At 41.1% G+C, this 12203-nt stretch overlaps 1 protein-coding gene across 1 annotated transcript in view; it reads right to left on the bottom strand.

Moving 5' to 3' along the window:
- Positions 1-3184, bottom strand: part of NIBAN1 (niban apoptosis regulator 1) — a 152006-nt gene extending 148822 nt beyond the window's left edge. Inside the window, exon 1 of the mRNA XM_060643718.3 lies at positions 3041-3184. Within this exon, the coding sequence (XP_060499701.1) occupies positions 3041-3095 (55 nt within the window). The 5' untranslated portion in view covers positions 3096-3184. The remainder of the gene's footprint in view (positions 1-3040) is intronic.
- Between the last annotated feature and the right edge of the window lie 9019 nt (positions 3185-12203).

Here is a 12203-nt window from a genome sequence, read left to right as displayed (position 1 = left end):
CTAAAAGCAACACTGAGGGCTAACAGATAACAAACACTGTCCCTATGATTACAACCTGGTCTTAGAATTATTTATTAATTGAAACATCGTATCAAGTGAAATTACTGAAAGTTTCCAGAAGCAATCCTAAAAATGTATTCTGTGCCAGGAAACATGAGTGTGGTAATAATTTTCAAAGCATCTTTAGAAATGAAGTAACTCCTCAATACTTCTGATATCCCTTCGCCTGGAAATTCACTAAATCCTAAGAAATAATGTATTTTCAAAACAACCATGTGATGAGCATCACTGTTAACACAAAGTTTCGATGCACACAAACTGAACGGCAGCTGTTAAATGATTTGTCTAAAAGCAAATGCTGATTCAGACTCATTAGCATACCAGAAGTAAGCTGCTTATAACACATACAAGATTAAGTTAACAAAACTGACTCCAAATATACTGACTAGTTATTCTCAATATGTTAGCAAAGTTTATCAAGCTTGAAGGAAAGTTATTGAATCAGCTACAGGGGCTTTCAAATCTATAATATTTCACTGGCAGCTCCTTTCTGAAAAATAGGTCATAAAATTGTATTTAAACCTTACTGTCATATTTTCGATTGTTCTGCTTATAATTAAATCAAAACTTGAGAATATTTATGGGCTAAAGGATGGGCAAATCAGAGAAGATAGGGCCATATATATACATATATATATATATATACACACATATACGTATATATACATATATACATGTATACATGTATATATGTATATATACGTATATATACATACGTATATATACATATATACATGTGTATATATACGTAAATATACATACATACATACATACATATACACACATGTGTATGTGTATATACACACATATGTGTGTATATGTGTGTATATACACATACATATATGTGTATGCATACATATACACACATATGTGTGTGTGTATATATATATACACATATATATAATTTTTTTACAGGGATCTGAGGCCTCAAAACCATCAGGAAATCACAGCCTCATGACCTTCATGTGCTCATGCACTAACAATTCACAACACCATGCATTTTTCCAATGCTCTTTTCTCTTTTGGCAAGACTAGTATTCTCAAATGAGGCAACGTCTCATTTTCTCTGGAGGTATTCTAACTTTAACTCTTCTCTTCCCTCTGCCCGTACATAACTTGAAAGTGTCCTCCCAAAGAATAAGGAGATAAAATTGAACAAGACTTGTGGATGTAATGACTGTCACACACTCTGCTATAGTTTTATGCATTCAGAACATATTCATTACAAGTCCTTTCTGTGCACTAGCCGTCTCATACTTTTGTGAGGGTAATAATTTAATTTCACAATAAAATAAAAGGGTAACACATTTTCTTTTCACATGAATACAAGGCTTGCACCAACTGTCATGACCATGAAGTCTTTAAGGACATTAATCCCTTACATTGCTGGACTTCCAATGATTACTGTAGATGGCCATGATTCAACTTTAGGTGTCTCTAAGCTTTGCGGTGAAAGGAAGTCTTATAAAATAAGTGGCATAAACATATTTTGCAAATAACTAAATGCAAACCCCTCCTCACTATGTTCTACTACATTGTTCTTTCAGTCCCTTACACACTGGTGAAAATAAGCACATGGCCAAATTTGTAAGACTAAGGCAGCCTTAGTTTAGCTGTTTAACTAATATAAATAAGCCATCCATCTTTCTCCCATTTTAAATAAACTACAGCAAAGGAATACTTGACCAAGATTTATCCCCTGACAGAATGGGCTGTCGATGATCCTCTCTGCCTCCACAAGCACCAGAGCAGGAATCTGGAAAGTCAATTACATGGCTCTCAAGTGCCCTGATTTGATATCCTTTTAAAATGATTTTAAATGTTGTGGTGACTGAAAACAAATATGGAATAAGGACACTAAATAAGTGTTTTCCTATCAGGAAAGTTCAGGGGGCCAGAAACAGAACTTAATCAGGAAGAACTTAACCATTTCTTTACAGAATTAGGGCAAAATGTACAGTTCAATACTTAGTTTAGAAGGTATTTCTAAAGCCAGAAAAATACTAAATTCACAAGATAACTAAATAGGTAGTGGTTGTGGGCAAGGTTTGCTGCAGAATAGAGAGATGGGGTCAAATACACCCAGGAGATAGAGTCACGATTTTCTGCAGTTTCCATTTAGTCTGGGTTTTTGTTTTGTTTTGTTTTCTAAAGTTTTTCGTTGCTGTTGTTGCGTTTGTGTATGTTGTTTTGTTTTTCTGCCTCAGACTCTCCAGTGAGTCACTTTGTCTGAAAGTCTCCCCAAATGAATTTCTCCCCATCTATTACTTTAGCTAACTGTTACAAAATATGCCAATGTTCCTCTTTTGTTCCCCCCCCCCCCTCCCCCGTCTCCGGAGAGGGAAAGAAACCCTGTATAACCTGGGAGCATAATGACACGGTCCTTTCTGCCTCTGATGAAATCATCCACAAGTGATCTGAAGTTCCAGTGAAGAGATGTGGCCGACGCCGCGTTTTACAAAAACAGGCCAATGTTACCCGGAGGGAAATTCTGCTGTATAGGCCGGGAATCCCCCGGGAAGTCTCCAGAAATGAGGGATATCCCCGTGGCTCTCTTTGGGCAAGTTCAGAAAGAGCCCAGAACTGAGGCGAGGGTGAGGTGTTTCTGGGCCAGGTGCTGATCAGACCCCAAGGCGGGCTGAGCGGAAAAAACGGGGTCGCGCCCCCACCCCTCGGCCTGCACCTGCCTCCCACCACCGTGCCGCGGCGCTTCCCAGAGCATCCCCCGCCGGCGGGCCCCCGGCCGCAGCGCAGCCCCTCCCGAGCCCAGGCGTGCGGCCCCGGAGCTGGGAGAGAGCTGGCCCCGCGAGGCGCCGTGCGCTCCCGAGGTCCCCACGCCCGCCGGTAGCGCGCCTCAGGTGGAGGGCGGGTCCGGCACCGGCTGGCGACGCGCCCTCTGGGGTCAGGGTCCGCGCGGCGGTGCAGTCCCCCCACCCCGGGCGGGCGCGCCGCCCCCGGCAAGCCCCCCGCGCGCGCGTACCTCGGATGTAGGTGCACTTGCCCTCGTCCAGCAGGCTGGAGGCCGAGCCGCCCATGGCCGCGGTGCGCGCGATGCACCCGGGGCGACGCTGACGGCTCCCGTGGGCGCCCGCTGCTCGCTCCTGGAGGTTGCTGCGACGGCGAACCCGGCTCTGCAGTTAAAGGACAAACTTCCTCCGAGAGGCGCCGCCTTCTGGGGCGCCTCCTCCAGGTCCGCGCGCGCCCTCTGAGGATCTGTGGGCTGGCCTGGGGGCTGTCTTCCCGCCCTGGCTTCGCTGGGGAGCTCCGAGGGGACGTCCAGTCTGGAAAGACTGCCCGCTCGTTCCTTCTCCTCGCCGGCCTTTGCTTCTTTCCCCGGGTTATGGGCAGCCGAGAAAACACCGTGGGGTAAGTGCACAATTTCCCTAGTGACTGGAAACCTCTGTGAGCTGGAACCTTCGCCACTCACATGTCACGAAGTGGAATTAAAGACGTTGCTTTGCACGCCCTTTGGTACTAGAAGCAGCGGTTCGCAAGCATCACCTAAGAACTTGTTAGAGATGCAAAATTTCAGCTCCCGCACCCCTGTGTACCCTCTAAACACACACACACACACACACACACACACACACACACACACACACACACACACCGCGCCCCGGGTTAGAAACTCCAGGAGTGGGCCCAGCAATCTGTGTTTTTCTCAGGGCATTCCAGGTAATTCTGAGGCCTACTAAGGTTTGAGAATCGACAGTAAACTGTACCTTCCTTCAGCCATGATGTTAGACCAAGGAGGGGGTGGTGAATGAAAGGAAAAAAAGAAAGAAATAGAAAACCAGGGAAAACCTAAGGCTGGGTCCTGCAATATGTTCCTAGTCCTGAAACTTCTGAAAACCCCATCAGAATCTGTTCCTACACCTTTAGGTCCAGTTCTTCCCCTCAGCAAACTGGAAATAGTTCATCAGAAAGGGCATCTAGTCTTTTCCCACAACCACTATTTAGCTTGGCAGCCTCTCCCAAATAAGACTCCACTGGGGCAGAAGGGTCACCATGCATTTCTTCCTATTCTTAGTAATCAGAGTTTCAGTGACTCCTATTGACTTAACCTCCAAGGTCGAGTGGCCTGTACACAGAAGAACCAGGCCTGAGCAGGACTCGGAGGCTCTGCCCTCAAAAGTTAATTAACTAGCATTTTAACACAAAGATTTCTCACACCTCACACCCAATCTCTCTCACCCTACACTCTAATCCTTCAATAAATCCTCTCCTTTCTGCTTTCAGAATATATCCAGTATCCAACCATTTCTCACCCCACCCCCACCCCCCCACTGCTGTGACACTCATCATTTCTCACCTGGATGATTACAGTAGCCTCCTGACTGGTCCTCCTCCTTCAGAGAAAAAGCCCCAGTCTGTCGCTGACACCAGGCCCCCCCTTCCTCTCTGCCCTCACCTACCACCACTCTCCCCTTTGCTCTCTGGTTGGCCCCACTGGCCTTTTTGCTCTTCTAGGATACACCACCGTTGCATGTGCTCTTGGTTCGCCTGGGATGCTCTTCCCTCAGATTTTCACCTGGTTCACTCTCTAAGTCTCTCATTTTATTCAAATCTCCGCTTAAATGCTTAACACTTCAAAAGAAGCATTTTTTTTTACCCCATTTATACACCAGCCCTCATCTCTCTCCACTCCTTACTCCACTCCACTTCATTATTATTATTAATTTTACTTAGCATCATCTGATATGCTTCTTTATCTGTCCCCACTGAAACGGAAACTCCATAAGGTTGGGGATTTTCTTTGTTGATGTCGTTTCTTGTTTCTTTTATATGTATATTATTATTCATTTTTTTTCTTTAAGGGCGGGGATTTTTGCTCATGTTCTCTGACGTATCTCAAATGCCTAGAACAGCACCTGGCATATAGGTGTTTAATAAATAACCAGTGAATAAATGAATGAGTGAAATATATAATGTAGAATCTGGACTCAATGAAAGCTGTGAATCTCAATGAATAAATAGCATTTCCAGGTAACTACTCAATAATTTAAACTCTTCAATGTTCAACTTTTTTCTCAATATTTTAAGTTAGCTCTTAGAATTAAGTATATCTTCCCAGGGTAATAATACCTTTTCTTGTATAAATAGCTATAATTGTGCATCAGAATGCTGTTATTGTTGTTGAAGAAAACTGATTTGGATCTTCTGCCAGAGTTTTGGCTTGTCACCTCTGGTTTGGGAACAGTCTGAGAAAAGACTGATTATTCTCGTCTCTCCTTTGTTGCTCATTTGTAGCACTCACAGATGGAACAGGTAAGAGGAAGGATTTGTATGTGTGTAGTAGCAACAAGCTTTGTAATCACAGTCTCAGCCTCAAATCCTAGCCTGATAACTTAGTCGCCATGTGACCCTGTCAAAGTGCTTAACTTACTTGTTTCAGTCTCTCTATCTATTAGACGGAGCTAATAACACTTCCCTTATGTGCTGTCATCAAAATTACATCTGATCAGGTCTGTGAAACACTTAACATATTCCCAGGAACATAGTAAGTGTTCAATAAATGGAAGCTAGGATTGTTATTATCAGTAACAACAAGAGTGGTCAAGGCAGCAAGTCTTTAGAGAAAGTGGAATTTTAATTAGACCTTGCAAATCATTGATATTACATTAAGAAAGAACTTCTGTTCCCATTTTTTTCCCCAAACAAATAAAGCTCCTTTTCCCCAACCAGTTTACAGGAAAAAATAAGGAATTCATTATTTTAGTTACAGTATTTAATATTTGCAAATCCTATGTGGGCACCATTTTATTAATCACACACTAAAAATGAGTCTCCAAGCAATTCAATAACTTTATGAAGCAGAGTCAACTTCATACGATTCAAATCAGCTAATTTAGAAAATTTCCTATGCAATGTTAGTTTTTGTACTACATTAATGTATTTTGTATTAAAATACTCTTTTTATTTAAAAAAATTTTTTAAGTTTTATTTAGTTATTTTGAGAGAGAGAGAGAGAGAATGAGCAGAGGAGGGGCAGAGAGAGGGAGAGAGAGAATCCCAAGTAAGCTCCGTGCAGTCAACGTAGAGCCTAATACAGGCCTTGAAGTCACGAACTGTGAGATCATGACCTGAGCCTAAATCAAGAGTTGGATGCTTAACCAACCGAGCCACCCAGGTGCCCCTGTATTAAGATACTCTTAAGACCACTGCTTTCAGGTCAAGAGCACATATTAAAATGATTACCCTTGAAACATCTTAATTGAGATATAATTCACATACCATAAAATTCACCCAGTTAGATTACCTTTTTCAAAGGAGCAAATTAGATTAATAGACATTTAGTACCTTTATTTATTTATTTAAAAACATTTTTTTTATGTTCATTCATTTTTGAAAGACAGAGAGACAGCACACAAGCAGGGGTGGGGCAGAGAGAGAGGGGGACACAGAATCTGAGGCAGGCTCCAGGCTCTGAGCTGTTAGCACAGAGCCCAACGCAGGGCTCAAAGTCACGAACCATGAGATCATAACCTGAGCCAAAGTTGGACGCTCAACTGACTGAGCCACCCAGGTGCCCCAACATTTAGTACCTTTAAAATGTGCATGTGTTCGGGGATTCTCTTACATGTCCTAGAACTATGAATCCCTTGTTTGCCATGTTCTCATTTGAGTAAGTGACATCTCTCTATGTGGGCATTTAACTGCCTGCACAACAGGGACAATCTCACACTTCTCTGCATTTCCCCAGGGAGCCTGTACTGCTGTGTAATGTAGGGGCAGGAGCTCTGTAATTACTTGATTGTATGAGAAGTACACATGGTAGGTCGTACAAGTTATCTAGCTTCATCTTTGCAAAAACTGATTGAAGTAGGCACGTTATTATCACCATTTTAAACACGAGAGAATCAAGGTTAGGAAGTTTAAGAAATCTGGGGTGTCTGGGTGGCTCAGTTGGTTAAGCGTCGGACTTTGGCTCCGGTCCCGATCTTGTGGTGTGTGAGTTCCAGCCCCGCATCAGGCTCTGCACTGGCAGTGCAGAGCCTGCCTGGGATTTTTCTCTCTCTCCCCCTCTCTCTGCCCCTTCCCCACTCTCTCTCTCAAAATAAATACACTTAATTTAAAAAAAGAACTTTAAGGAATATAGCAAAGGTCATCTGTCACCTGGGTTTATCAAACTCCAGAATTCACCCACTTAACTGCTGTACTACCACTTTTATATTAAATCTTTTGTTTATTTACATAAATAATCCAGGTCTTACTATAAAAAATTAGAAACTATTGACAAAAAGAAAAAAGGGGGGAAAAGCATGCAAATCCCAACATCAAAATCTTTAGGTAACCCCAATCACCATTTTGGTATAGATTCCTACAGATTTACACAACATAAGTGCAACTCTAATTTATAATTATATAAAAACTTATTTATAGTTACTTAATAACCAAAATGAGGTGATGCTCTTCATATATTCTATAACCTGTGTTGTAATTTTTCATTTGGAGTATTTCCATTTAAATAAATGTCTAGATCTAGGTCAATAACAGTTCATTGTATAAATGTAACTTAAATCACCTGTCTAGCAGCTATGTATGCATGCTTGTTTCCCTACTTCTCAGTCACATTGGGTATTTTCATATCTTTTTTTAATTATCATCATTATTTTCATTAGTCATTTAAAAAAATTTTTTTAAATATTTATTTATTTTTGACAGAGTGAGAGAGACAGAGCATGAGCAGAGGAGGGGCAGAGAGAGAGGGAGACACAGAATCCAAAGCAGGCTCCAGGCTCCGAGCTGTCAGCACAGAGCCCGACGCAGGGGGCCGAAGGTCATAGGACCTCAATAGACATTTTCCAAAGAAAATATATAGATGGCCAACAGACACATGAAAAGGTGTTCAGCATTACTCATTACCAGGGAAATGCAGATCAAAAGCGCAATGATATATCAGCTCATACCAGTCAGAATGGCTAGTATCAAAAAGACAAAACAAGTGATGGTGAGGATGTGGAGAAAAGGGAACTCTCACGAACTGTTGGTGGGAATGTACAAACCATGAGCCGAAGTCGGATGCTTAACCGACTGAGCCACCTGGGTACCCCTCATTAATCATTTAAATATTTGGTAATTTAGGAGCCAAAATAAGTATCACATCCTGTGATTTAATTATGAAATGCTTAAAGAGAAAGATTCATTGTTTTTCCATGGACTTTCTGGCTATACAGGTTATTCTGATACTTTTCTGTTTTTCTGTTGATTTTTTAAAATGTTTATTTATTGGTTTTGGGAGAGAGAGAATATGTGAGCATGCACACGTACTCAAGTCCGGGAGAGGCAGAGAGAGAGGGAAGAGAGAGAGAATCCCAAGCAGGCTTCTCGCTATTTGTGCAGAGTCCTATGCGGGACTCGAACCCACAAACTGGAAGATCATGACCTGAGCCAATATCAAGAGTCAGTTCCTTAACTGAGTGAGCCACCCAGGCACCCCTTTATTTTTTATTCTTATTGATTTGAAAGAGTTTTTTTTATATATTAAAGACATTGACCCACTTAGTCTAACACACATTGCAAATTAAACACATTTTGCTTATTAAATGTACTTCCTTATGTTCTTTATTCAGTTATCTTCTTTGAAGATTGGCCAGCCATATACAAATTGTAAAATCAATTACACTGGTCTTCAGCACCCTCCAATCTTCCCTTAACATTCCCTTCTCATTTTTTTTGTTTAATATATATTTTTTAATGTTTATTTATTTTTGAGAGAGAGACAGAGCACGAGCAGGGGAGGGGCAGAGGGAGAGGGAGACACAGAATCTGAAGCAGGCTCCAGGCTCTGAACTGTCAGCACAGAGCCCGATGTGGGGCTCGAACTCACGAACCGGAAGATCATGACCTGAACTGAAGCTGAATGCTCAACCGACTGAGTCACCCAGGCACCCCATCATTTTCTGAGGAACCTCCATGCTGTTTCCCACAGTGGCTACACCAATTTACATTCCCACCAACAGTTCATGAGAGTTCCCTTTTCTCCACATCCTCACCATCACTTGTTTTGTCTTTTTGATACTAGCCATTCTGACTGGTATGAGCTGATAGATCATTGCGCTTTTGATTTGCATTTCCCTGGTAATGGGTAATGCTGAACACCTTTTCATGTGTCTGTTGGCCATCTATATATTTTCTTTGGAAAATATCTATTGAGGTCCTATGACCATTTTTTAAGCTGATTGTTTTTTTAGTGTTGAGTTGTATAAGTTCTTTATATATTTTAGACATTAACACTTAATGGATAAATCATTTGCAAATCTCTTCTCCCACTCACTAGGTTTCTTTTTTGTTTTGTTTATTCCTTCTGTATTGGTTTCCTTTGCTGTGCAAAAGCTTTTTATTTTGGTTATTTTGGTCTAGTGCCAGTAGCTTATTTTTGCTTTTGTTTCCTTGTCTGAAGAAACATAGCCATGAATATGTTGCTAAAGCCCACATCCAAGACATTACTACCTATGTTTTCTTTTAGGAGTATATGGATTTAGGTCTTAACATTTAGGTCTTTAAGCCATCTTGAGTTTATTTTTGTGTATGGTGCAAGGAAGTGGTCCAGTTTCATTCTTTTGCATGTAGCTGTCCAGTTTTCCCAATATCATTTATTGAAAAGACTGTCTTTTCCCCATTGTATATTTTTGCCTCCTTTGTTGTAGATTAATTGACTGTATAGGTATGGCCAACGTACTTTTCAAATATGAATCATCACAATTTTATATAGCTCTCTAGCATTGCATAATATCTTAGTCATTAGAAGTACAAGTATTTTAACAGAAACTAATGAAGGCTTAGAACTAAGGATGACAAACTCTAGAACCAGGGGGGGCATTTAGATGTTTAGGTATCCATCTTCAAATGTGACAAAGACCAGACCAACACAGTTGCCCTTGTATAAGCAATAACCTATTATTGCCATAGATAAGCAGATTCTACTGGTTCTGAAGGCAAGACTCTAAACTCCCTTGTACTTGGGCAAGGTGTTAGTTTAGTACTAGTGCACAAAGGGAAGAGTGCCACCTGCTGGACCAGCAGTGATACTCCGTGTGGGGTGAGGGCTCCATGGCAATGAGGAAATGACAGACTCTGGTCCAAATCAAATTCCTATGCTTGCACTTAAATTAGTTTACCAGTCATTTGGCATTATTCACCTATTTCTTACAAAGTTCTTATGCTCATCTGACAAATGAATTGCTTTTCCAGAATTTTCCTGTTGAATTTATTTGGGGTGCTAATTCTATTATTTTATTATACAAGCTTAAACTTACTGCTTATAACACACATTCTGACAGTAGTTATAATCTATTTTGTAAAGCAGCCTTTTGATTTTTTCCTCTCGGAGTCACAGTTCACTCTTTATAGTGCAAGTCACGAAACACATTAATTCTTCTAGTCAGGTACCAATAGTTGTGAAAAATAATATTCCAGGGCTCTGACTTCTGTTCTGGTGTGCTTGAACGGAGAGATGGAAGGAAGAATTGGTGAGGAACCCCAAGGGGATGCAGGAACAGTGGGCCTGGTCCATTAGGGTGGGGAGGGGCACTACATCACTGACATCGCTTATAATTTCTGTATGTGATAATTTAAAAAAATGAAAACTGACTTAGTTTCATTGCTTTTCTGTTCTCTACAGACAACGCACCCCTTATGACCTGAACCAAGGGCAGACCACTCACACAGCATCCCCCTGATTCATCCCCAAATATTTGCACTCATATATCGTATGGGTAGTAGGGCAGAGATGTCCAGATTTATATGCCTCATGTATGGAAAAAATACACGATGACTTACACCTGATTAAAGCAGTCTTCATCCATGATGCATTAAATGCCTTCTTATTTTGACACTGAGGCAATTATTAGTTCATTTAGGTTGCAAATGATAAAACTATCATATTAAATACCTTAAAGTGAATCTATTTAATCAGATTACATCCTTTTAAAATTTAGCTAATATCAGCTCACTGAAGGGATAGCAGTTTTGCAGGAGAAAAGAGTAATCTAGGAACATGAGGGCCTTTAAAATATATTTGGTTAATCTGTTTCCCAACTGGGAAAATCAGGATCTTGCCCAGGACTATTCTATTAGCAACTACTGAAAAAGACTGTTTATTTCCCCTAAGGTTGATGAACTGGGAGGATAGCGCTACATTCTAGCGCTGTGTAGGGCTCTCTGCTGACAGCTCAGATCCTGGAACCTGCTTCGGATTCTGTGTCTCCCTCTCTCTCTGCCCCCTCTTGCCTGTGCTTTGTCTCTCTCTCTCTCTCTCTGTCTCTAAAAAATAAATAAACATTAGGGGCACCTGGGTGGCTTAGTTGGTTAAACATCTGTCTTCAGCCTAGGTCATGATCTTGCTTTTCCGGAGTTCAAGCCCCACGCCAGGCTCTGTGCTGACAGCTCAGAGCTTGGAGTCTGTTTTGGATTCTGTGTCTCCCTCTCTCTCTCTCTCTCTCTCTCTCTGCCCCTCCCCCACTCACCTCTCTCTCTCTCTCTCTCTCTCTCTCTCTCAAAAATAAGCATTTAAAAAAGTTTTTAAAAATAAACATTAAAAAATTTTTTTTAAAAGAATTAAATCAGATTGGCAGAAATTCGGCAACCTAAATAGCTTTGTTTTACATGGTGCTATTAAAGTTATAGCCACATAAATTCTATCACTTAATGCTAGAATTCTTGGAAATTAACTACTGGAAGAGCAATAATAAATTTGAGGGAGCCCAGGGTAGATAAACTAAGTAATACTAAGAAAGTGAAATATCAGTAGAAAACCTGCTGGAGGACAAGGATAGTCTCAACTTTCTGAGTTTGTTTGTTGAGACTGACGCACTATAATTTTGATGGCTATGACTTGACCTCCGGTGCCTACAACAGTGCCAGGCTTATGATCAGCACTCAGTAAAGGTTTGATGAATGAATGAATAAATGTTCTACAATAGATACAAATCTTTGGTGCAATAAGGTTTTTCCTGTAATTGCCATAAGTTATAAGGCATAGTCATTGTGGGCTGAGCCAGATGGAATTTCAGGTGACCTTTTTTTTAAAATTTCTTCATTGTATGGGCACCTGGCTGGCTCAGTCAATAGAGTGTGCGACTCTTGATCTCTGGGTTGTAGGTTCAAGCCCCACATTGGGTGTGTAGAGATCACTTTTAAAA

The sequence above is a fragment of the Panthera onca genome, chromosome F1 (genome assembly GCF_046562875.1).
Source record: "Panthera onca isolate mPanOnc1 chromosome F1, mPanOnc1 haplotype 2, whole genome shotgun sequence".
NCBI lineage: Eukaryota > Metazoa > Chordata > Mammalia > Carnivora > Felidae > Panthera > Panthera onca.
The sequence above is the reverse complement of the archived record's forward strand: the minus strand, read 5'-3'. Positions and strand labels throughout refer to the sequence as shown.